General features: G+C 39.4%; 3 protein-coding genes across 3 annotated transcripts; all 3 read right to left on the bottom strand.

Annotated features, from left to right (window-relative positions):
• Nucleotides 1-271: 271 nt before the first annotated feature.
• LOC140888866 (uncharacterized) lies at nucleotides 272-2873 on the bottom strand. The gene is made up of 3 exons (XM_073296571.1): nucleotides 1487-2873; nucleotides 1221-1360; nucleotides 272-1141 (listed from the first exon to the last, which is right to left on the bottom strand). Exons 1-3 carry the CDS (start codon nucleotides 2871-2873, stop codon nucleotides 272-274), a joined length of 2397 nt encoding a protein of 798 aa, XP_073152672.1.
• A 10567-nt stretch (nucleotides 2874-13440) lies between these two features.
• Nucleotides 13441-15165, bottom strand: LOC140892649 (beta-1,6-galactosyltransferase GALT29A-like). The gene has a single exon (XM_073301594.1). The coding sequence runs from the start codon at nucleotides 14843-14845 to the stop codon at nucleotides 13658-13660; it is 1188 nt and encodes a 395-aa protein (XP_073157695.1). The 5' UTR covers nucleotides 14846-15165; the 3' UTR covers nucleotides 13441-13657.
• An 8253-nt stretch (nucleotides 15166-23418) lies between these two features.
• Nucleotides 23419-26509, bottom strand: LOC140886226 (uncharacterized). Its single transcript, XM_073292731.1, has 3 exons — nucleotides 26380-26509; nucleotides 24193-24582; nucleotides 23419-24091 (listed from the first exon to the last, which is right to left on the bottom strand). Exons 2-3 carry the CDS (start codon nucleotides 24553-24555, stop codon nucleotides 23522-23524), a joined length of 933 nt encoding a protein of 310 aa, XP_073148832.1. The 5' UTR covers nucleotides 24556-24582; nucleotides 26380-26509; the 3' UTR covers nucleotides 23419-23521.
• Between the last annotated feature and the right edge of the window lie 1141 nt (nucleotides 26510-27650).

Genomic DNA, 27650 nt, shown 5'->3' with positions numbered 1-27650 from the left:
ATTGATCTGCTATTTCATTTTCAGCTCGAGGAATTTGTTTGATTTCAAAATTCTCTAAACGAACAAGAAGGTCCTTCACTTTTGATAAGTACTCCTTCATACTATCTTCTTTGGCTTCATAGTTCCCTTGAACTTGATTGACTATGAGTTGTGAATCGCTATAGGCGATCAGCTTTCCAGCCCCTGTCGCTAAAGCCAGTTCTATTCCCATGATAAGTGATTCGTATTCTGCTTCATTGTTTGATGTTGGAAACTGAAATTTGATGGCGTACTAGAACTGATCTCCCTGTGGACTCTCTACTAACACTCCAGCTCCACTCCCTCCGGACGTGGAGGATCCATCTACGTGGATCGTCCAAGTGGGAGCTGAAACTCCTGCGCCATTGGTTTCCATTTCTACTATGAAGTCTGCTAGAACTTGTGCTTTAATGGCGGGGCGTGGCTGATATTCAATCTCATACTCACTTAGCTCGATGGCCCATTTGGTCATCCTTCCAGACGCCTCTGGGCTGGACAATATTCTCTTCAAAGGGTGATTTGTTAGGGCGACCACCTGGTGGGATAAAAAGTAGGGACGCAGCTTTCTTCCTGCCACTACTAATGCTAAGGCCAACTTCTCGATGTTAGTGTATCGGAGCTCGGCGCCTTGCATTACTTTGCTTATGTAGTACATGGGTTTATGTTCTCGTTCCCTGTCCACCGTCAGAACTGCGCTGATTGATTTAGTCGATATTGCCAAGTAGAGTAAAAGGGTATCTCCGTCTCTTAGTTTCACGAGCAATGGTGATGCCACTAAGTACTTTTTTAAGTCTTCGAAAGCATGCTGACATTCTTCGGTCCAACGAAAACCTTTTCCCTGCCTTAGGACTTTGAAGAATGGCAATCCTCTGTCAGCCGATCTAGAAATAAAACGGTTCAAGGCGGCCATCCTTCCTGCTAACTCCTGCATCCCTTTTATGCTCTTGAGGGGCGCCATGCTTAGGATTGCTTTAATTTTCTCAGGGTTCGCCTCTATTCCTCGCTGGAAAACCATGTATCCTAAGAATTTTCCTCCTCGAACCCCAAAAGCACATTTTTCGGGGTTTAACTTCATTTTGTATTTCCTCAAAACATTCTTTGAGATCTTCCATATGCTTGAGAGCTATAACGTTTTTTATCAACATATCATCGATATAGACCTCCATACTCCGCCCGATCAATTTCTCGAACATTTTGTTTACCAATCTTTGATACGTGGCTCCAGCATTTTTCAACCCAAAAGGCATTACTTCATAGCAATAGATACCTTGATCAGTAATGAAGCTTGCTTTTTCTTGATCTTCAGGAGCTAAACCTATCTGATTGTACCCTTGGTAAGCATCTAAAAAACTGAGCAACTCACATCTGGCGGTGGAATCAACCAACAAGTCGATTCGTGGCATGGGAAAGAGATCTTTGGGGCAAGACTTGTTTAAATCAGTGAAGTCTATGCATAGACGTCACTTACCTCCGGGTTTGGGAACAAGCACCACATTTGCTAGCCATTCGGGATAGGAGACTGGCCTGAAATACTTGGTCTTCACCAGTTTTTCTACTTCAGCCGTAATATGTTTGTTATTTTCTGCTCCAAAAGATCGTTTCTTTTGCTTTACTGACTTCATCCTGGTGTCCACATTAAGTTGATGGAGGGCATACTCATGAGGTATTCCTGGTAAGGGTTCACCTTCCCAGGCGAATACATCTGCATTTTCCCTGAGGAACGTTGTTATCATCTGTTCTACTTCAGCAGGCATCTCCGTTCCAATCTTAAGAGTTCTACCGGGACTTCCTGGAGTTACCTCTATTCTTTTGAGCGCTTTGGTTGCCTCTAATTGTTTTACTTTCTCGACTTCACTATCGATAGTATGTATTCTATCATTTTTGGGCTCATCTGTCTGTGGATGCCTTCTCTTCTGAGTTGATATCTCGTCCACCCTTGACCTTTTCTTGCAATTGGCTGGGTCTCGCAGGATGTTAGCATGACACTCCCTAGACAACCTGCTATCACCAACAGCCTCTCCAACTCCTTCTGACGTTGGAAACTTCAACTTCATATGATAGGTTGATCCTATGGCTTGGAACATATTTAGACTCGGGTGCCCCAGTATCACGTTATATGCAGAGGATGCATTTACTACCAAGAACTTTACCATTTTTGTAACTCTTCTCGGATACGATCCTAGCGAGAGAGGAAGTGTGATCTCTCCTAGTGCTTCCACTACTTCTCCAAAAAATCCAACTAAAGGGGTGCTGATGGGCGTTAGTTGTGCATTGTCTATCCCCATTTTAACAAATGCATTAAGAAAAATGATATCTGCTGAACTGCCTGAGTCAACCAGCATCTTTTTCACCCAGAAGTTGGATATTGTAGCGGAGACAACCAATGCGTCATTGTGCTCAACTAAAGGGTATTCACTATCTGACTCAGTGAATGTCATTTCTTTTGATAGTTTTGATATTTCACACATGACTTGGGCTTGGTTAGGGTGAGGATATTGATTCCCCCTAGAAGCATTACGCAAAAGAGTCTTCCTTGCTCTATTTGAATCTCCGCAAGCTGGTCCCCCTGTTATAACAGCGATAACCCCTCCAGTCGGCATGTTCTCATGGAAATCTCCATTATGCTTTCCTTTCTTCTCATGATTCTTTGGGGGTTCTCTGTTTCGGCGGTCTTCATAAGTCTTGTTGTCTCGTTGTTGGTGGTGAGACTTACTCACGAAGTCTTTTAAATAGCCACGTTTGATCAGCTTCTCTATTTCTGTTCTCAAACTATAACAGTCTTCGGTAGAATGTCCTTTGTCTTTGTGAAAGTGGCAATACTTGTCAGATTTCAGTCGCTTTGGGTTGTCTTTCATTGGCCTCGGAGGTTGCAGCAAACCTTGCTTTTCCGCAACCACCAATATATCAGCCAAGCGCGCATTTAGGGGTACCTACTGAAGACGAGGGCCTTGGAATCCTCGTTTCTCTTCTTTTCGGCCTTCTCTTGGTTTTTCTTCTTCTCTTTTTCTTTTCCCTAAATAGCGTGGTTCAATAGTCTCCTCAATGCGTATATACTTCTCGGCTCTTTCCAGTAATTCTTCCAAGGTGCTTGGGGGTTTTCCCGCTATGGATTCCTTAAACTTCCAATGACGGAGGTTTTATTGCATAATTCCTGCCAAGAGATCATGATTGACATGCGGGACTTCGTGAACAGCCTGAGTGAAACTTTGCACATACTCTCTCAAGCTCTCTCCTTCTTTTTGCACAACCGAGAACAGGTATGATGCAGTCTTAGGGTATTTTTGATTAATGGAGAACTGATGAAGAAAATGCTGAGTAAGTTGTTCCAGGCTTGCAATGCTTCCTGCTGGGAGTTTATTGAACCATGCCAGTGCGCGATTAGTCAGCGTAGTCCAGAAGATTTTGCATGTAGTAGCCCGTGCCCTAATTGAGTAATTAAAGGATTAATGCTAATTAATTGAATTAGGCATCGGACGGATCGGAAGCTCCGAAGGCACGATCGGAAGCTCCGAACAGGATCGGAAGCTCCGATGAGCGATCGGAGGCACCGATGTTATTACTTCAGGCATGACGTGTGATTGGATCGGAAGCTCCGATCAGGACCGGAAGCTCCGATCACCCCTATCCGGAGTCAACAAGTGATATTTTGACACGTGGCAGATCAGGATCTTCGGAAGCTCCGATGGCAGGATCGGACGTTCCGATCGAGGTTCGGACGTTCCGATCAAGGATCGGAAGTTCCGATCGTTGTCTATAAATAGAAGGCCGAGACTTCACTTTCATTTGCCAATTCCGAGTTCTCCTTTCCTTTCTAGTCCTTTTGGAGCTGTTCTAGGCTTCTTAGGCTTGGTCCGGAGGTCGGCGAGGCGTTCGGTAGTCGTAGCGGAGTTGTGTCCAAGTTCTGGAGGCATCGACATCAAAGGGCTAACGACGGACGAAGGTATAGCTTTTGCTCCCTATAAATATTTAGGAGTATGCAATAGCTTAGTTAAGGCTTTTAGAGCACTTTGATGATAGTAGTATCATTTGGCAGTGTAGAGCAGACTATAGGCGTGGACCTAGAGTTGGTAGAGCTTGCACTGTATTGAGGTACGAAAGTACTGTTCGAGATATCCTGACTGAGTATGCATGTATTATATGACTGCATGATTTATATGCCATGATATTATGCTGCATTCATTTGCATCTTGCTGTATCTCCTTCGAGATGTCTGTTAGTAGGGTCGTACCCTATCCTGTTAGTGGATGGACTTCCATCGATTTGGGTCCGGCGTTTTCACGGTTATCTCGATATGGGAGCCACCTCCTGAAGCGACGGCACAGCGTGCTACATACCAGGGCCCGGTCTGTTTCTGTTATCTGATCCTTGACCTTGAGTCTATAGGGAGTTCACTTTGCATGCATGTATACTCATACTCTCGCACTGAGCGTTTGATGCTCACGTCTCGTACTCTGTATTTTCTGGACACCCTATTCCATGGGGCAGGTTTGCGATTGGACGAGGAGGGTGGATCCAGGAGGGGCTAGTCAGTGGTTGGCCAGCTGGAGCTTCGTCTAGGTTTTATTACTGTTGTTTGGGTTTATACAGCTATTCGATTTGGTTGTATATTATTGGATAATTACAGATTCCTTTACTTGGGATTGTATAATGTTATTGGATTCCGCAGTTTTATTCTGATATCTATTTTATTAAGTTAATTGCATGCATAAGTTCTGTTTAGTAGGTGATCCGGGTAAGGGTCACTACATTTATGGTATCAAAGCATGCAAAAGATTTCTTGGGATTTAGTCTCATCTTGAGGTATTTTTGTAGATGTCAAATCGTGACGACCAGAGTTCTCATGGCAGTGTTGGTGGGCGTTGGGGTGATGCCGACCGGGAGCCTCGTCGAGAACGGCGTCATCGTCACCATGACGACGAGCGTTTCACTGTGCGTCGATTCTTAGCTATGTGTCCTAAGCCCTTAGTTGGAGGTGAGTCTCCGGAGGATGCGGAGAACTGGTTAGACCGCATGGAGACGACTTTTCAGACTTTCCAATGCACCGATGAGCAGAAGGTGGAGACCCTTGGCTATCTTCTGGATGGGCGTGCACGCAGGTGGTGGAGGTTTACTTCTACACCTTTTGTTGCGGCGAGAGGAGTGGCCACCTGGGCCGAGTTTCGCACAGCTTTCCAAAAGCGGTATTTTCCTCCTGCACTCCGACAGTCGAAGGCAGGCGAGCTACTGAGTCTGCGACAGGGAGCCATGTCTATCGATGAGTATCAGCAGAGGTTCTTTGATCTGCTATCCTATTGCCCCGAGATTGCTGATAGCTCAGAGATGAAGTATAATCTGTTTCTTCAGGGCCTTAACCCTGAGATCCATGACCGTGTGGCGGTTGGTGACGACATGTCCTACGAGGGTTTGGTGAGCCGTTGTCATCAGGCGGAGGACAGCATTCGGCGGAACAGGTCTTTCCCTCAGTCGAGGCCTGCTAGTTCTTTGGGTCCCCGTGCCCAAACTTTCAAGAAGTCTGGATCTTCTTCTTCCTCTGGTTCTGGAGGTATTGTCCGTTTCGGTAAGAAGGACAAGTTTGATCACTGTGGGAAGAACCATCCATCCGACAAGTGCCGTAGAGCTTCTGGAGCTTGTTTCCGTTGTGGAGAGACTGGTCATATCCGGAGGGATTGTCCACAGTCTGGGGGAGGCGGTTCTGGTTCTGGTACAGGATCGGGTTCTCAGGCTACCGTATAGCAGAGGTCGCAGGGACAGTCTGCTGGGAGTTCTCATTTGAGGTCACGAGCTTCTGGCCAGGTGTTTGCCATGAGACATGATCAGGCTGTGGAGGAGAATGAGAAAGTCATCGCAGGTACATTTATGCTTTATGGTATACCTTCTCTTGTACTTATTGACACTGGTGCATCACATTCCTTCATTTCTGCACGTTTTGTTAAGAGGCATAAGTTACCATGCATTGCACTAGATGTAGTGATGTCTGTTTCTACTCCGACGGGCCAATCTGCTTTGGCTAAGCGTCTAGTGATGGGTTGCCCTTTAGAGTTCGAAGGGAACGTTCTGTTGGCGAATCTCATGGTCCTGGCGATGGACGACTTTGATTGCATTCTGGGAATAGATGTGCTGACTACCTATCGAGCTTCAGTGGACTGCTATCAGAGATTAGTATGCTTTCATCCGGAAGGGAGTGAGAGTTGGTTTTTCTATGGTGAGGGAGCGCGACCCCCGATGCCTTTGGTATCCGCTTTGAGAGCCTGTCGAGCTCTAGAGTCTGGCGGGGAAGGCTACCTTATCTATGCAGTTGATTTGTCCGCTGAGAGTATTGGGATAGAGAGCATTCCTGTTGTGGATGAATTTCCAGATGTGTTTCCTGATGAGATTCCGGTTTTCCTCCTGCTAGGGAAGTCGAGTTTGGCATAGAGTTGATGCCGGGTACTTCGCCTATTTCTAGAGCACCGTATCGTCTGGCTCCGTCAGAGATGCGTGAGTTGAAGAATCAGCTACAGGATCTTTTGGACAAGGGGTATATTCGTCCTAGTGTATCTCCTTGGGGAGCTCCTGTTCTCTTCGTGAAGAAGAAGGATGGGTCGATGCGGCTGTGCATTGACTATCGGCAGCTGAATCGAGTCACTGTGAAGAACAAGTATCCGTTGCCTCGTGTTGATGACTTGTTTGACCAGCTGCAGGGCACATCAATTTACTCCAAGATTGACTTGAGGTCTGGGTATCATCAGTTGAGAGTCCGTGATCAGGACGTAGCCAAGACTGCATTCCGTACTCGCTATGGGCATTACGAGTTCCTAGTGATGCCATTTGGTTTGACTAATGCGCCGACTATATTCATGGATCTGATGAACCGTGTCTTCAGGGAGTATTTGGACAAGTTTGTCGTGGTCTTCATTGACGACATCTTGGTGTATTCACGTAATACGGAAGAGCATATTTCTCACTTGCGGTTGGTTCTACAGACTCTTCGAGATGAGCAGTTATACGCCAAGCTGAGCAAGTGTGAGTTCTGGATGGATAGAGTGGTCTTTCTTGGCCATATCATATCCAGGGAAGGGATTTCTGTTGATCCAAGCAAGATTGAAGCGGTACTTAATTGGTCGCGTCCGACGACGGTTGCTGAGATCCGTAGTTTTCTGGGTCTAGCAGGGTATTATCGTCGCTTCATTCTGAACTTCTCTCAGTTAGCTCGACCGTTGACGCAGCTTACCCGCAAGGGTGTGGATTTTGAGTGGTCCTCCGAGTGTGAGGAGAATTTCCGTGAGCTTCGACGGCGGTTGACTTCTGCGCCGGTGTTAGCATTACCGTCAGGATCTGGAGGGTATGTAGTTTACACGGATGCTTCTCTTCAGGGGTTAGGTTGTGTCCTGACTCAGAATGGGCATGTGATCGCATACGCTTCTAGACAGCTAAAGCTTCACGAGGACAACTACCCAGTACATGATTTGGAGTTAGCAGCCATTGTGTTCGCTTTGAAGATCTGGCGTCATTATCTGTATGGCGAGAAATTTGAGATCTTCACCGACCATAAGAGTCTCAAGTATTTGTTCACTCAGGCAGAATTGAACATGAGACAGAGACGTTGGATGGACTTGCTTAAGGACTATGATTGCGAGATTAAGTACCATCCGGGAGCTGCTAATCTCACCGCTGATGCTTTGAGTCGCAAGGTGCGACTATCCGCACTTCAGACTTGTTCGATGTCTAGTGCGATCAGTGACTGTTGTACTTCAGGTTTTACCTTCAAGCATAAGAAAGGTATGCAGAGTATCCAGATGTTTGCGATATTATCTGAGCCAGCCTTGTATTCGCGGATCCGAGATGCTCAGATGTCTGATTCAAAGACCCAGCGTTTAGCTCGTCTAGCTAACGAGGGTAGCTCGTCTGGATTTCATTATCAGTCAGACGGCTTTCTGTGTTTGTCTGGTAGGCTTGTGATTCCACAGGATGAAGAGTTGCGAGAGGAGATTTTATCTCAGGCACATCGCACTAAGTTGAGTATTCATCCTGGGAGCAATAAGATGTACAAGGATCTACGTACTCGTTTCTGGTGGAAGGGAATGAAACGCAGTGTTTATCAGTTTGTTTCGAGATGTTTGGTGTGTCAACAGATCAAGGCAGAGCACCGACGACCCGGAGGATTGCTTCACAGTCTGCCTATTCCTGAATGGAAATGGGCGTTTATCACTATGGACTTTGTGACCCATTTACCGGTATCCCCGAGGAACTGTGATGCTATCTGGGTGGTGGTGGACCGACTCACCAAGTCAGCGCATTTCATTGCCTATATCCGAGAGTACTCTGTGGATCGCATGGCTCGGTTGTACATTCAGGAGATCGTTCGACTTCATGGAGTGCCTGTGAGCATTGTCAGCGATCGGGACCCCAGGTTTACTTCTAGGTTCTGGGGGAGTGTTCAGCGTGCGATGGGTACTACTCTCAGTTTGAGTACAGCCTATCATCCGGAGACTGATGGTCAGTCAGAGCGCACTATCCGTACGTTAGAGGATATGCTTAGAGCGAGCGTCATGAATTTTGGTTCAGCCTGGCAGGATCATTTGCCGTTGATCGAGTTCGCTTACAACAACAGCTATCACACTAGTATTGGGATGGCACCTTTTGAGGCGTTGTATGGGCGACGTTGTCGTACTCCACTCTTCTGGGAAGAAGTGGGGGAGAGACAGGCTGAAGGACCGGAGTTTATCCAGCAGGCGATAGACATTGTTGATCAGATCAAGAAACGGATTAAGACTGCACAGGATCGTCAGGCCAGTTATGCTAATATCAAGCGTAGGCCTTTGCAGTTCGAGGTCGGGGAGAAAGTGTTTCTGAGAGTGTCACCTTTCCGCAAGATTCTCAGATTTGGCCTTAAGGGCAAGTTGTCTCCCAGATTTATCGGTCCGTTTGAGATCTTGGAGAGTATTGGCGATTTGGCTTATCGACTAGCATTGCCACCGCATCTATCCAGCATTCACGACGTGTTCCACGTATCTCTGTTGCGACGGTATGTGGCGGATGAATCTCATATTCTGCAGCGGTCTGAGGTTCAGGTAGACAAGGATTTGACTTATGTTGAGAAACCTCTTCGTATCCTGGATTATAAGGATAAGGTTTTACGGAACAAAGTCATTCCTTTGGTTTTAATTCAGTGGCAGCGCCGAGGTACTGAGGAAGCCACTTGGGAGCTTGAGGACAGGATGCGTAAAGACCATCCTGAGTTGTTTTGATTTCATTCTTTAAGTTGTATGCAGTTGCAAACTCTGTAAACGTTTGATTTGAATAAAGAATGTTTCTGATTTCTGTATTTGCATTCGGTACTTAAGATCTGATTTCGAGGACGAAATATCTTAAGTGGGGGAGAATGTAGTAGCCCGTGCCCTAATTGAGTAATTAAAGGATTAATGCTAATTAATTGAATTAGGCATCGGACGGATCGGAAGCTCCGAAGGCACGATCGGAAGCTCCGAACAGGATCGGAAGCTCCGATGAGCGATCGGAGGCACCGATGTTATTACGTCAGGCATGACGTGTGATTGGATCGGAAGCTCCGATCAGGACCGGAAGCTCCGATCACCCCTATCCGGAGTCAACAAGTGATATTTTAACACGTGGCAGATCAGGATCTTCGGAAGCTCCGATGGCAGGATCGGACGTTCCGATCGAGGTTCGGACGTTCCGATCAAGGATCGGAAGTTCCGATCGTTGTCTATAAATAGAAGGCCGAGACTTCACTTTCATTTGCCAATTCCGAGTTCTCCTTTCCTTTCTAGTCCTTTTGGAGCTGTTCTAGGCTTCTTAGGCTTGGTCCGGAGGTCGGCGAGGCGTTCGGTAGTCGTAGCGGAGTTGTGCCCAAGTTCTGGAGGCATTGACATCAAAGGGCTAACGACGGACGAAGGTATAGCTTTTGCTCCCTATAAATATTTAGGAGTATGCAATAGCTTAGTTAAGGCTTTTAGAGCACTTTGATGATAGTAGTATCATTTGGCAGTGTAGAGCAGACTATAGGCGTGGACCTAGAGTTGGTAGAGCTTGCACTGTATTGAGGTACGAAAGTACTGTTCGAGATATCCTGACTGAGTATGCATGTATTATATGACTGCATGATTTATATGCCATGATATTATGCTGCATTCATTTGCATCTTGCTGTATCTCCTTCGAGATGTCTGTTAGTAGGGTCGTACCCTATCCTGTTAGTGGATGGACTTCCATCGATTTGGGTCCGGCGTTTCCACGGTTATCTCGGTATGGGAGCCACCTCCTGTAGCGACGGCACAGCGTGCTACATACCAGGGCCCGGTCTGTCTCTGTTATCTGATCCTTGACCTCGAGTCTATAGGGAGTTCACTTTGCATGCATGTATACTCATACTCTCGCACTGAGCGTTTGATGCTCACGTCTCGTACTCTATATTTTCTGGACACCCTATTCCATGGGGCAGGTTTGCGATTGGACGAGGAGGGTGGATCCAGGAGGGGCTAGTCAGTGGTTGGCCAGCTGGAGCTTCGTCTAGGTTTTATTACTGTTGTTTGGGTTTATACAACTATTCGATTTGGTTGTATATTATTGGATAATTACAGATTCCTTTACTTGGGATTGTATAATGTTATTGGATTCCGCAGTTTTATTTTGATATCTGTTTTATTAAGTTAATTGCATGCATAAGTTCTGTTTAGTAGGTGATCCGGGTAAGGGTCACTACATTGCAGTACGCGGCATCACTGAAGTCATATAGATCGGCTTTTGCATAAAACCTATCGAGATGATCCTGAGGATCTCCTAAACCATCGTACTCTGGCAGACTTGCTATTTTCACTCCAGCTGTTAGTACCTCAGCTAAGATAGCAGTAGTGAATGGGCTACGCCGGGCTGGTAAGATTGCTAGAGCACTTTCTCCTCTCTCCTCAGTCCGAATTCCGGGGCGCACGGGCCCGTGGCTATTTACCTCCTCCTCATGGACCACTGTTTCCCTTCTTGCACTGGGGTTTGGTACCCTGTTCGTTCCAACTTCTTCTTCTAGTGTGCGTCTCCTTTCTTGGTGTTGAGGAGGAGGCAATTCACCATTTACATTTGGATTGTTTCCCAAGTTATGATGTTGCGTTGCCAAAAAATGTGTCATGGCCTCCGCGACCGCACGTGAGGCAGCTTCCTCCAACATGGATTTCAAGGCATTTGGGGTGATCAGAAACTCCTCTTGCGGCAGGTGGTTAGGAGGCGGGAGCTCCCGTCCACCTTCAGTGTTACGGGTGGCATGTGATCGCGTTTGCATCTCTAGTGGATAGGTGGCTTTCCCACAGACGACGCCAATCTGATGCGGGCGAAATAATTATGTCCCTATTCAGCAAATAAAATAGGAAGTCGTACGTCCTCCTGGTCTCCTGCTTCTTCAGTCACCTACAGATGGGAACGATCTCCTGATCTCCTACTCCTTCGGTCACCTGAAGAAGTTGCACGTCTTCCTTTTGGGCTGTCACCTGATTCACGAACACACGTTAGAGGCGTCGGGTGGTCACCCGGCAAAAACCCTCTGACGCTCAAGTCAGCGATCACCTCCATACAAAACAGGAGAGCAGAGAGCTTTTTTAAGCTAAAGAGTCACTTACCTTGAAATGAAGAGATTCACTCCTATTTATAGGCAAAATTGAGCTAAATTGCACACTAACCTTCCTAGGCTCAAAAAATGCAATTTAATCACCCAGGACGACAAAATTAAGAATTAGTCCTTTAAAAATATTATTCTCACAAATCGACCCACTCTATTAATTTATATATAAAAAGTATATTAAAAAATATACTTATACCCATCAAATGGAAACAAAATCTACAGATGGGAGCCGAAAGATTTATGTAGAGAAATAAAATTTAAATGAAATAATTCTCTTTGTTTATGGAAATATTTGTTACTTAATTCCAAGGCATATGGATTTAACGTTTGATCCAAATTAATGTTATGTAAACATCCCATTATTTGGTTTATGAAGAAGGAACGCCTTGTGTCATATAAATAATATGGAAATGGTAATGTCTTTGATCATCCGTTATCTACTCAGTTTTTGAGATAATTTGGGTTTAACTCTGACCAAATATAAGTTTCCAACATATTTTAGTTATCTTATTTGATTGCATTAGATTTATTTTCAGAACATGTATTAAGTTATACATCAAGGTGTCGCCGCTTTTTTTGGTTACACACGCAACGCGTGTGCCACGCTTGCTAGTTATAATATAATGTCCTAGGTTAATTGGGACACAAAAAGAATAACAGAATTAAAAATATATAATATCCGATTAAATTTTAAAATTTGAAACACAATAATTAACTAATTTTTTAAGATGATAATTTTTTTTATCAAATTTCAATTTTTTTTAAAAAAAAAATTGGCATATTATCATTTATAATATTTATGGATATTTTTTCAAGAAAACTATTGATAATTGAAATTCAAAATTGTCCGATCAATTTCAAATTTTAAATAAAAAATTATCAATATTATATAGAACATCAATTAACATGATTTCTTTTTTTTAGTAATTTCATTTTGGTGGAAAATTATTATATTTAGTAAAAATTATATAGATATCCAAATTGATTTTCAAGAGTAGAACCAAACCCTTAAAGGAGGAACGAAAGAAGGGATCTGCAATTTCTATATAATGTCAAGCTTTAATTTTGAGTTAAAAACTTATATTGTCTTGTGATAAAGCATATATAAAGGAAGTGGCACTCTACCATACCTTTGATCTAATTTGGCACAACAACAAAACCAAATGACTAATATTTTTACCGGTATTTTTCACAACAAAATTATAAAATGTGTAAAAGATAAATTACTGCACTTAACTACAATAAATCATCCAACTTCAATAATTATTCTAGCTGATTATCGCCATTAGTGTAACTAATTTCAACATATCTTATGAAAAAAAATCAACCACGATTAAAATAAACAAAAAAATGCTAGATGTACACCTTGATTTACACTCTTACTTAAATTTTTCCTCATTTAAAATACCAATGATAAAAAATAAATATCTAATTATTAATCAAAAAAAACATTAATAAAAAATGGTGTAAACCAAGATACACATATAGCGTTAGTCAACAAAAAATTATCCATACACTTTTCTACTTGAGTCCACGCATATTACATGCCAAAAAACTATCTCCTAAGCACGCATTGCATGAACGAAACTGTTGTATATATTTAAATCTAACATAACATCCGCATCATCCAAGTTTGTTAGTTTGAGGATACAATATTAAACCACCAAATTAATACACGATTTGATCTTTGTTCTAACTTCACATGTATCGATCGGTTCCATCAACCCCTTAAAGATTAATAAATAAATCAAACCTTAAAAATATGCATATATTAACAATTCAAGAACAATATCCAAACCAGCAAAAAAGGGCTTCAGACTTGTAAATTAATGCATTCATTTTCAACTTCTAGTTACAAACTTACAATTGAGTTACAATCATGAATTAACTATATATCTTGGACTGTATACCTCAGCTAATTATAATGAAACAATATTCTTGTTACAACTTTAGTTCTTTCCCCACGTCGTTATGCGATCGGAGCCAGACGCGTACTGAATAAAAAACTAGTCAAAAAAGCTAATCCTACAAAATTTTAGCGATACATTTCGACAGAAGGAAACTTGAATTCATCTGATATGAAGGGAATAGCCTCTGGTCTTTTCATCAAATCCTCATAAAAATCATACTCTGCCTCGTAGTCGTGTAGCGAAAGCTCGGCCTTTTGACTCGTATGGTAATGGTGTCTAGCTGAACAAGATTTCCCGAACCCAAAAACACTAACCTTGTCACAAGTCCCCACGGCAAGCATGATCGCTTGCATACCCGAAGAGTAGTGGAACTCGAGCGCATCGTGAGCCGACCCCCATTCGCCACAATCCTTCCCGGTTGTCTCCACGAACCGTTTCAACGAGTAATACTTCACGATCCTAGCACACAACATGTCGAATCTTGGATCGGTAACAACCAAAGGCGCCTTGTGAGAAGCATTGCACACCAAGAAATCGAAAAAGTGAACCGGTTGACATATATACATAACCGTAGGCACTTCCTCGCCGTAAGGATGGCAAAAACAATCCACCCTGCGCGCGCACGAACTTAATATGTTGCTGTTAATGAAAGACACACTCGTTTTCGCCCCCACGTCGCGCTCATATCCCGCGATTCTCGCGTTGTTTAGCCGAATAACAATCTCATGACTATCGATCAGCTTACCATGATCACTACTCAACAGAATCCCACTGTTTCCCACCACAGCACAACTCTTGTATCTCTTTCTTGAATCTTTTACACCACTGTAGTACTCCTCAAAAGTAACTTTAGCATCATTAGCAGAATCCAACGTTGTATCCAAATCCAGCCTTCTGTTCCTCCACCAATCACTCAAATACCTCCTGAGATTTAACCACAGGCGATTGAACTCCGGGGACTGGACCTGCAGTGGAGTCCCTCTAGAAGACTTGAGCCTCAAATCAATGCGGTGCCTTCCAAAAGAAAGGAAAGATCCCTTTTCGCCTCTGTTTCTGAAATTTGCATTCAACAAATCATCGACTTCTTGCTTTACACGAGCCTCCGCTATTTCGACAGCAGCATATTTCAAAAGCGTTTCGTTAAAGACTGGTTTTTGAGGGGTTCTAGCAGGTGGGATTTCATATTTCTGCTGAAAGCTGGCTCCGCCGCCATTGAAATGGAGCAGTGCCCGGATGGTGAGAGTGGCGGCCACCACTATCAGCAGCAGAGTGATGTACAGAGACCGGAATCCGGTCTTAACTGAGCTGTACATTAATGGGTCGTTGAAAAACTACCGACAATTTAAAGAACAAAATCAATCTCAAATTTCTTTACAGATAATTATGTGCAAGAATTTGGAGGATATGAGAAGGGTCTTGTTCTGATTCATGTTGGATATATGGATTTAAAGAAGAATAGAAACAAATGTGCATTGGATTTGGATACGAGCTGTAGAAATTTGGATTATTGAAAGTGAAACAGCGAAGGGATCTGGTGCAAATGTATATTGGTGGAGTGGGATCCGAGGTCTATAGGGACATTCAGAAACTACAATGAACATGGGAAAGATTAGCTAGAAATTAAGTGGATGATATTAATTACGCTACTAATTAATGTTGTTAGGGGTTAATTACTGTGTTTTGGCGTGTGATCTTGATTTTTCCAACTGATTTCTGTTGGTTCGGCGCAGAAGAATTTGTGTTTTAAAATATTTATTTAATAATTGTAATTTATAGGTTTGTTTAGGACAACTTGTATCTGGTGGAATCTATTTGGAATCTACACTATTTTTCAATATTCAGGCCGCCAGACTAAAACAGAAACAACATTTTCGGCTTTCTCAACGTGTATGTGACATGCCTTGACAAGGAAAAGGATTAATTTGGACCCAAAAAAAAAAAGGTGAATAATTGTGATTTAGCATGGCACCAAAAGTGATCATATAGAACTAAGTGATTAGTCCAAGAGTGGAATCGAAACGTAACTCTTGTGCTGACGAATATATAACTCAAGTAATATTAGAATTCTTAACTCATCGCATGGATATTGGAAAGATGCATAGACTCATAAGGTAGCAATCTCTAATGTTAACGCCTCCTTAATGTACATATTGGTCCATTTGTTGCTCATTTATCCAGGACCGTTTTGTGAAAGAAAAAACTGAACTGCAGTTAGAAATGTGAGAAAAAAAAATGAAGATCTGTATGGTTATTTTGCGAGGGACTAAAACAATTTCGACCCCAAATAATAGCTAGAAAAAGTAATGACCTCTTTGTTGGACATATATTTTGGTTGGTGTTGAAAAATATATTATTATTATTATATTGAATATTGAATATTGAATGTTGAATGTTGAATATTGAGTTGTAAAATGTGAAAAATTAGTGTGTGATGATGTAGATAATGATGTATTAATTTTTGGACTAATCTCAAATGTAGATCTATAAATAGGTCTTTATTTGTGATGAAAAATACACAATTAAGTTGAGAAAAAAATATTATAAAGTGTAGAGTTTGATATATTTTGAGTTTTGGAGTATTTACTTTTTACCGTAAATTTTTACTTTTTCACAACACGTTATCAGCACGATCGCTCGAAGGCTCTCTATAATTTTCGACGCTCCAAAATATAAGAAGAAGTCAAAAATAATCAACAAGTAAGAATATTCATTTTTACTGTTTATATATTTTTATTGTGTATAATATCATGTTATGAATTTCAAAAACTTGTTATAAATCCTGGGAGGATGTTAAGACGACATCCCACACTCCCGGTAAGGGATACGACAAGTATAAAAGCCTCTAAGGTTTTTAAACAATATAATTATATTTGTATAATTTCATGTTATTATATAAAAGGCTGTCTATAACACCGATCTTATAATAATGTCATATGATATACTATACCTGACTTTATACTAACTATATTAGTATAATTTCACAATATTATATAAAAGGATGTCTACGACACCGACCTTATAATAATGTGATATGATATACATAATTATTTAATTATGATTATCATTATATGCATTGCATCATTATCACAAATTTTTATTCAACACATACTTGATTTTTTTCTTACCCCCAACGGTCACAAACGGATAGTTTTTGCCCTATAAATATATTCACTCAAACTCATTTTCAATCACATCAAATTCACTCTTTCTCTCAAAATAATTTCTCCTCGGTTTTTTTCGAAAAAGAAGAAGATGGAGTTTTTGACCTTTCTAAGGCTATTTTTCATAACGACTATGATCATCATGCTCACGAGTTTTGTACTCACCGATGATTTTCCACCACAGATTTTTTATCTATTTATATACGCACTTGTAATTTTCGTCCTTCCATTATTTTGTATTATCATACTAATAGAAATTAACTAATAAAATGCATTGTTATTTGTCTAGTACCACCATGTCAAACTTGGCAAAGCTTGAATTCGTTGCACTCGATATCACTGAAAAAAATTATATGTCATGGACTCTTGATGTTGAGATGCATCTTGAGTCATTGGGTCTAAGTGAAACCATCAAAGAAAATAATTTATCAACCTCACAAGATAAAGCAAAAGCTATGATTTTCTTACGTCGACATCTTGATGAAGGGTTGAAATGTGAGTATCTCACAAAAAAAGACCCAATGATTTTATGAAAAGGCTTGAAAGAAAGATTTGAGCATACAAGGGAAGTGATACTTCCGACCGCCCGTGATGAATGGAATATGTTGAGATTCCAAGACTTTAAAAAAGTCAGTGATTATAATTCTGCGATGTATCGAATAGTCTCTCAATTGAAATTTTGTGGACTTGAAGTCACAGAGATGGAAATGCTTGAGAAAACATTTTTCACTTTTCACGCATCAAATATAACTCTACAGCAACAGTATAGAGTGCGTGGATTTTTGAGATATTCTGAACTCATCGCATGTCTTCTTGTGGCGGAAAAGAATAACGAATTGTTAGTAAGAAATCATCAATCCCGACCCACTGGATCAACGGCATTTCCAGAAGCAAATGTCATAATTAAAAATGAAAACCAAAATCAAAGGCATAGACCAGATTTTGGTCGTGGACGAGGTCGAGTACGTGGGCGTGGACGTGGACGTGGACGCAAAAATGATCGCGGTCGTGGTCGCGGCCGTGGATATAAAAATAATCGAGAGAGTTTTTTTCAATAACTCATCTCAAAAGAATGTCACGAACCACCCACCAAAAAGGCAGCATGAAAGCATGAGTGAAAATGAAAATCACTCAAAAAGACCTGAGAGTGTTTGTTATAGATGAGCTTTCTCAACGTGTATGTGACATGCCTTGACAAGGAAAAGGATTAATTTGGACCCAAAAAAAAAGGTGAATAATTGTGATTTAGCATGGCACCAAAAGTGATCATGTAGAATTAAGTGATTAGTCCAAGAGTGGAATCGAAACGTAACTAGAGTGGAATCGAAACGTAACTCTTGTGCTGACGAATATATAACTCAAGTAATATTAGAATTCTTTAACTCATCGCATGGATATTATTGGAAAGATGCATAGACTCATAGGATAGCAATCTCTAATATTAACGCCTCCTTAATGTACATATTGGTCCATTTGTTGCTCATTTATCCGGGACCGTTTTGTGAAAGAGAAAACTGAACTACAGTTAGAAATGTGAGGAAAAAAAATGGAGATATGTATGATTATTATTTTGCAGGGACTAAAACAATTTCAACCCCAAATAATAGCTAGAAAAAGTAATGACCTCTTTGTTGGACATATATTTTGGTTGGCTCAATAATTATTAATAATTCAAATTGAAGTATGTTCATCAATAAAATATGAATAATCCATCAAAATATAAATTATAATATTTATTATTCATCAAAATTTTAATAGAACTTTTACTATGAAACACGTCACGGAAAATTGTATTAGATTAATGAATCTAGGTCAACCTAATTGAAACAATCACATATATACATATTTTATCTCATGGCCTCAACTTAAGCGTGCATAAAATTTACCCAATCTCGATCGATTATGATCAAGAGCTATAATATATTGAAACTGTATAATTTAAATCTTTTAAACTGTAAAGTTTTCAAAACTCAACAATATTTGTTTTGCTTTCTCTACGGTTTTGATTTCGGTTTTAATGGTTCCAATTCCTAGGAAAATTTGGTTCATATAGATAATGAAGTAATTATAGTTTCATAGGGCTGCTGGCCAAGTCTTGAAGTGCGGTGCCTTGTGTATTAATTAATAATTACTGTGTGAAGCACCATTATTTACATTCTATTAATTTCTATTGATTTTAATTGATAAGACTCATTGTGAATATAAATTTAGTCGAGTTGAGATAGTCGAGTTGTATTATTGAAGGTTTGAGTTTGACTCGTTTATAATCGAGCCAAGTTCGAGCTTTAATCAACAAATATATTCATGTCTCACGAAATTATTCGAGTTTTAATCGAGCTTAAACGGGTTTATTAAATATAAATTATAAATTTAAACATAATTAAATTTATTAAAAACTAAATTTTATATTTAGATATATAAAAACTATAAATTTTTATTAAAATTTGTAATTTTATTTAATAAATAAATTTAGTACAATTTTATATATTTGTCATGTAAAAGTGTAAAATTTATATTCAAATATCGGAATTATTATTATTTTTTTCATCTAAGTCTATGTTTGGTTGGTGTGATGAGATTATTAATATATAGATAGAAAGTTTGATAAAGTAAAAGATAGTAAAAGTTGTGATAAATTTAATATTTGTTTGGTATTATTTTTGAGGACATGATAAAATAAGTGTTTATATTTGTATAGACCATTTTATCCCTTATTAACCTTGACTTTTCCCCCAACCACTCAAATGTATCTTCCTGTTCGTCACTACCCAGATCCAATTTTCATCTCCATCTCTCTCGGTATGATTGCTCGAACAAGCTATTGATTACACAAAAAAATATCTTTGTCCAACAGATTGTGGGTTACAAAGAGGTCAAGCAACCTATGGCTCTAACCGACTGTTCAAAACACTTTAATCAAACCGTGCAATGACCACCTTGCAACATTTGTATCAAAGAGGAGCAGAAATCTCCAGATTCTGAACCAAATATGCCAAAGGAAAAAATAGTTGAACGAGGAGAAAATTGATTTTGAAGAAGAATGTTCATACCTTCGAAGGGGAAGAATTGGAGGGAGGAACAATCAGCAATAAATTTTGACGGTGGCTGTCGGAACAAATATGAGGGTGAAGGGTATAAATGGCACAAAATTACTAATCAAAGCTACTGTACCCATTGCGCCTAATAATAACGGGCCCAAGGGAAAAGAGATTTGCGTTAAAATCCAACCAAACGTGTGATTGTACCCTTATCCATATTTAATCCAGGCCACCAAACGTAGCCTAATGCTGTGCTTGGTAGGGGTGATGAGATTATTGAACCTGATGATAAATAGTGGGATAAGTATAATTTTGAATATAATTATCAGATATATTTAAAACAATTTAATTTGTTTGCTTGGTTTTTTGTGTGTAGGATTAAAAGTTGGACTATATAACTTTTACCAAAATTGCCCATGAGTACTGTAGAAATCCAATACACTTTTTTGATCTCTCTTCTTTCTTCTACCTTCGACATCCCAACACACAGACACACACAGGTACACCGTCGTGGGATTTGAAGTCCACTAATCACAAACTATCCCACTACTGTTACCCGACGATGGTTTCACCCAGATCTACGACAAACGACGAGTAAGTAAATTTTTGGTCAACTACCGCTTAGTAACTCGAATTTTTCGTTCAAATCTATGCATTTCTAGAATAATTCATGTATCACGCTTCCTGTTGTCCTCGTTAATAGATTTGTTACAGATTTTGTCTTCTAAAAAAGTTGCGGAATATATGGCGCTGATATCTTGGTCAATCCCCTGAAGTTTGCTTTAAAAAAAAATTGATTGCAATTTCACCTATTCCAGCGCCAAGATCTAGATCCCAATATGGTAATTCCTTGTTCAATTTTGCTATCTTTAATTTATGAAGATATCTTTGTGTGTTTGTCTAGTACTATTTCAAGTACTTCTTTGTGGCTTAGAATTCATTCCAGTGCATCATAGTCTTCATATTAATATTTAAACTCCTGCATCAAGTGGGTTGCAATAAATTATAGTAAAATGAATACTGATGCTATACACGAGTGTGGTTGACTAAATTTTATTGAGATATTTTTACAAAATGTGTGTGCCTCACTGACTTCAACAATCAGACAACGAATATAAGTTCGACATACTATTAAAGTAATTCATGTTTTACTTTACAATTGTTTGCATAGAAGGTACACCAATATGTGAGATTTTGTTAATACTCAATATACTCTTCTGAGCCATTTAGGCAACTCACCTGCTTGAATACATTGCATCCATGAATCAAATATGTTGAAATTTTTACTTTTCGATAAATGGCAGGTAAGAAGAGCCTATGTCGTCTTCGTAGGAAGGAAACCTGGAGTGTACGACAAATGGTCGGAGGCAAATGCCCAAGTTGTTGGTTTCACTAATTGTTGTTTTCAAGGATATGATAGTAGAAAAGAGGCCGAAGATGCTTTTAATTCATCAGTGCACATACCTGTTCAAGTTCCTAATTTGAATGAGTCCACATGCTCTAGTTCTACCACCACTGAACCTAGAACTCCAAAACCAATTCGTACTAAGAAATTATCTGACCTACAAAAACAATTATCTGATTTAATTGTTGAGAATCGCAATTTAGGCACGAAAATGGAGAACTTGTCTAAGGAGTTTGGAAAGTTGCTTGCTGAGATGGACAGCAGCAGCTCGGTGACGTAGAAGTTTGTCATTGTGAATGTCTGTACATATTATAAACTAATTGTGTCTAAGACTTCATATATTGTTTCTCTATAACGTCTAGTGTTAAGTAGAATTTTTCGAGTTCTGGGTTGTTAAAGCTTATGTTCAATGTCTCCAACAAGCACAAGACAATTTACAAGTTCTGGAATGTCTTTGCAGGTATGAGTCTAACTTCGTTACATAAATAAATTTATATGTTTAATTGTTTACCATTATCATTTTCTTACACACTTCTTGTTGTGTCTGTACAATATGTGCCTTATGAATGGTAGTTTGAATTAAAATTTAGCTTCTTCGTTATCCAGTAATGTTATGCGACCAAAATGTGGGCTTCTACTCTAATGATCCATAAGTTTTATCGAAAAAATATAATTCCATTTTCTGTACTTCATATGCTTTGTGTTCGTAATATGATATGTATCGTATTTGTTACCTAGTTTTGTTATTCGTGACCATTGCATATCTGCATGTTATAGGTTTCAGTGTTAATATATTTATGTTATGGACGACTGTTACCGTTTTTTCCACCTGTGTTTGATTGATCAATTTCTTCAATGTTTTTGGGTTAGTTTGTAAGTAATGATATATTATTTTATAAATAACACCCTTATATGCACGGTAATAGTAAACACTTGTATTTGATTCATTTGGCCTAAACTAGTAGTTGTCACAGTAAATGACATAAATGAAGGGATGATTATATATATTTTCTGCTCCTCATTAATGCATAAATCTATCTTTACTGTGACAAGATGGTTGGATAGATATTCATCCGATTTGTTTGCAAGTTGCACTTCCAAAATCTTTTGCAGACTTTTACCTACTTAAGATTTCCATGATTACCAAATATTATGACATCAGACTTTAATGGTAGTAGTTGGGTAGTTTAAGTCATTTAATTATTGTACTTATATATAACATGCATTCTCCATTCAATGGCATTATACGTAGATCATTGTGTTCTTCTTCGGGTGTTTGTTTTCCTTGGTTGCACATTGTCAGTTACTTCCAAAGTCTGTTCAGAGGATACTGTTACTAGCAAGTATGAAGTCCCATTTGTTGATCTCGTTTCAGACGAGGAAACATTTGTGTTCAGTAAAACAGAATTTGATGCTGACCCAGCGAAGAAGCATACTCGTGTTGAAGATGTAGATGCTCCAGAAATACAAAGGAAGAAGCCAAAATTGTGTGGCACTATTTCGTTGGAAGACTTTGTTCCCAACAAAGATACAACAGCTCATCACCTACATGTTGCTGATGGCATTGGACAGAAGAATGAATCTCCAGAACCCGGAAAGCAAAAAATTTTGGAGATTGTCGAAATATCATCAGATGACTCCGGTAAATGATTGAAGTTACATCGCAATGGCCTTTATGATACCACCATTTTGTTTTCTTAACCATGTACGGTGCATTAGTATGCACTTTTTTTGAACAGACAAACAGTGCATGGGAGTGTGGTGTATTAGTTCTTAATGTGTATTTCCTCCCATATGTGTTATGTGTGTATGCACGATGTGAAAATTGTGAATTAGTGTGTATTTTCACCCAAGTGTGTATTGTAAATTAGTGTGTATTTTCTCACAAGTGTGTAATGTAAATTAGTGTGTATTTTCTCCCATTTACGGTTTCTTCATTAATATTTGAACTAGTGTAATACATTCGTGACATATGTCATAAATTGAAAATGATTTTCGTATCACATCTAACATACAACCGAGTAAGATAAACAGAAACTTGAATTGGCAGAAGACCAGTAAACAACATATGCATGTGTATGACATTTTCTTTTGATGTCAACCGAAGTTCGTCAAATAAATATTGAAGACACATATTGGAATTCTGCATATGTAATTTGTTAACATGTGAAGTCGTACGCAAAAATGAAATAGGATTGAAAATATCATTTCATAACATGGACACAAAATACCCAAGAGTGGAGCGATCCATTACCCACAAATTCACATCATAACCCAGTTTATATTTGGAACAAAAAAAAGATAGGTAACCATCACACGCTCCCACCATCATGGTTTTTCACCAAATCAAAACACTTCAAAACATTTCACAAACACAAATCCCCTTCACTCCCCACGCAACAGCCGTTTCAAAAAGCAAATCCTAGCATGGCCGCCTAGACGTTTGAACAGTGCCAAGTCGTTGTGGTTGTTGAAAAGCAACTTCGCAGCAACCACTTGTTCATCCTCTGAGAACTCATGCAGTCCCTGCAACGTATCCAACACCTTATCTTGGATTTGACAAAGTTTCTCCTCGACATGCAATTCAATTATCAAATTAGACATCGTATCCTTCGTTACATGAGAAAGCTCCTTGATAGCATCAACTATCAACTCATAGGTGTCTGTAGGTTGCTTTCTTTTTCGACTTTTCGAAGTCGCAGCTGCAATTGTTTTCGAAGTTTTTGTTTGCGTCTCGGAAATAGAGTCCTCAGCATTTGTGACGGAGTTAACTACATCAGTTTCAACGACGTTGTCTTCATTTGGTTTTTCTTTATCAAGTGCCAAAACTTTTTGCCAAGCTTGGTCGAAATCCTTTGTTCGTTCACCAGCAGCGCGATCATTCCCAAATATCTCACACCAATCACTGTAATAAGTCCATTGCTTTAGTCGCATCGCCCGTAAGCTAGGGTCCTCCTGCATTATTGACGAATCGAAAAATATTGAGCATAACATACTAATACACCATTAAGAGCATAACATATGAATACAATGTTACTGAGGAATATCAATTTTACCTTCACAATTGCTTCCCAAGTTTCTTCGGTTGCATCAATCATTTTCTCTACATCATTCCAACCAACTCCACTTTTGGATAATAATGTTACCAACGAACTGTAGGTTTTCTTCCACACATGAACCTTAGAATTTATATGTGGATTTCCACGTAAACTAGTACCTGGTATTGCTGTTTTCATCGCATTCTCCAAGAGGATCAAGTAACCAGCTCTAAATCCATTTTCACTTCTCCAACCCTTCGTGACAACTTCTTTCATTGATTGTATCAACACTTCCTCTTCTTGGGCACTCCAAGATCGTCTCGTCTTATCCACTTTAGTACTTCGCCCGCTACCAATCCCTGAATGTGCCACACTACTCATGGTCGAACAACCACTTTTAATTAACCCCTGCAATCAAATAAGAGTAGCATAACACGGGTAATATAAACTATACAAGTGGGTTTGAAAATTTGGAGACCTTAAAAATTCATAGCATTTCATTCGTCAAGCAATGCAAGCACAACAAAGTTTTGAAAACACAATCATGGAAATAACAACCGAATAGAAATAAACATGATTAAACTGAGTAAAAAGTGCAACACGATACAAAAAAGGCAATAAAATGTAGTTAACGGTTGTTGTTCCACATCGACATTGCGAATTCATCTCTCCAATTGTCCCACTCATTCGACGACTGAAAAGTACTAATGTACTCCTGTTGTGTCTCATGCGCTGGACTACCAAAATCATCCTCATCTTGCTCGAATGAATCGTCTGGCATTTGTGTACGGATGAAATTGTGTAGGAGAATGCAAGCAAGTACGATATCATTTTGAACGTCCAAGGGATAGAACGATGGACTACGAAGAATGGACCACCTCTTTTTCAACAAACCAAATGCTCTTTCAATGATATTTCTTGCTCGAGAGTGTCTCCAATTGAACAGCTCGCGGTAATCTTGTGGTGCAGATGCACAGTTGCCCCAAGCATCTCTATGATATCTTACCCGTCTGTATGGAGTTAGGAATCCCTGGATATTAGCATATCCATTGTCACACAGATAATAACAACCTGCAATATAGTTTAATATAATGTTTTTATTACATTGAACAAAAGTTTTGTAAGATAATGGAATGTCTCATACCTTCAAAATTGGTAAGAATAAACAATATACTCATAAAATATATTACCTTGTGGAACCTTGAAGGGATTAGCTCGGGTTAATGAATCCTTTAAAACTCTTGCATCAGCCGCAGATCCCTCCCAACCAGTAAGAGCGTACGTAAAGTTCATATTGCGGTCACAAACAGCCAACAAGTTAACTGTAATGTTTCCTTTTCTATTCCTGTATCTAGCCTTGTCTTTGGCAGGAACATGTACACCAATATGGGTGCCATCCAACGCACCTAGGCAGCCCTTGAAGAAGTAATACCAGGAAAATAAACAATTACAGCAGTATGAATTCAAAGTTGATTTCATTTTGAACACAAAAATAAATTGTTGAAACAATACCTTGAACCATTTCCAAGTGTCATTGTCGCAATTTGCATCCACTGGGGTAGGCTTTATCAGAAGTAACGGGTGCAACTTCAGTAAGGCACGTAATACTTCATGAAAGTGAGCACTTATTGTCTATCCACTGCGCATGTAATCATGACTCGTGACACGGTTTTTTTTATGATGAGCCAATATAGACAAACACATTGCTACCTTCTCTTGTACTTGCACGTATCGAGAGTCTGTTAGTCCTCCAAAGTTAATTAAAAGATAGCACAACCTTCCAAAGGCATTTCGATTCATCCTCAAATTGACCACACATTGGACATCACCTTCCTCAATAATCATATTCAAATGCCTCATCTGAGCATTGATTCTATTCGACATTCTGTATGACAACGGTGTGGTACGAGAGGCACGACGTCGTTTCGTAACCAACCTCTTATGTTGGAGAAGAAGAAGCAGAAGACACAACACCAACAGATTTCGAGACAACAGTTGGTGAACCAACAGAATCAGTAGAAGTTTTTTACGTTTTGGGTCCATCGACACACCACACTCAATAAACAACAATACACAAAAATTTAGTTTAAAGAGTAATAACAATATATTGTCAAACACTATAAAACATTATCTAGCGACATCAAAAAATGGCACCCATCGACGGACCACCTAAATGGAATGCTTTAAAACGACGACGGGTCTTACCGTTCGTAGAAGAAGATTCCCCCCCTTTCCGTCTCAACTTACTTCATATTTCTTCTACCTGTGTCACTGCAAATTCAAAGCAGCGAACTATTCAAAAACACAGTTGGAATGGATATCCATTAAAAGCGTTGAAGAGATTATCACAACGCAATAATAAAAAGTGGGAAATAATTTCACAACCTCAATTTCTTCTTCAGCGGCGGCCGATTGCGTAATGAGAATGAGATAAATGATTGAGGTTAGGGCGAAGGGTAGATAAGGAAATTGGTATAGATATCCTAGTTACTATTAAAATGCGGACTCTAATACCTAAGGCCTCCCGTGGATTTATTTCCCACATTTTCATGGAACTACAGTGGCCTAATCACGGGCCCAATGTTATCTCGACAACACCAAAAAACCAGTCAAACATTTGACTATCTTCCTTAATCCAAACTAATCCTACCTACCAAACAGAGCATAAGAGTTTACTCATGATCCTACTAAAAAATCTGTTCATTAGCTAACGAAGCCAAATATTGTTAATCTTGAGTGATTCGTTTATCTTAACAAATCTCATGCTCGTATGAGCTTTTGTCGAATCAAGCTTTGAATAACTCATGAATAACTTGGTTAATTATTACATTTATTTGGCGTGTATATAGATATATACATTAAATATTGTGATGTTTTGAGGGGAAACCAATATGCACAAGTCGCAACTTTCAACTAAAATTTATAATATCAATTACGATGTCGGATTTAACAATACTACTTTCTTAATTTTCAGAACCAAATCTGAACCAAAATAATTATCGATTTTGGTTTTCCATGCAAGGATATGCACTATTTTTAATTTGAAAATTTATGTATAATTTTTTTAAAACATATTTTTGTACCCAAACATGCTAATGTTTATTTAAATAATAATGGCCATACGTGCAGACCTGTCTAAACATGATGTGAGTTTTGTTTAGACAAATAAAAATTGAATGTCATCGTTAGATTCTTATCTCGGTTGGACTCAATTTTGGATCAAGTTAAGCATTTTTTTATTGGGTTCATGTTTGATTTTGACATACACTAATGTATTAAACCGTGTTAACTAAATAAACAATAAATAAGTTTAAGCGTCAACTACAAATACTGTAAAAATTCCAGAAACCATCTTGTAATTGTCAGAAACAAAATTTTGGCAGCGTAACAAGTCAAATTTTGGTTTTGAGCACGTCTTTGGTGAAACTTATCGGTAAGACCGATCAACTATGTCTATATTTACAAAAAATTAATAT

The sequence above is a fragment of the Henckelia pumila genome, chromosome 3 (assembly GCF_033568475.1).
Source record: "Henckelia pumila isolate YLH828 chromosome 3, ASM3356847v2, whole genome shotgun sequence".
Taxonomy (NCBI): domain Eukaryota; kingdom Viridiplantae; phylum Streptophyta; class Magnoliopsida; order Lamiales; family Gesneriaceae; genus Henckelia; species Henckelia pumila.
Note: the sequence above shows the minus strand (reverse complement) of the source record. Positions and strands in the feature narration are given on the sequence as shown.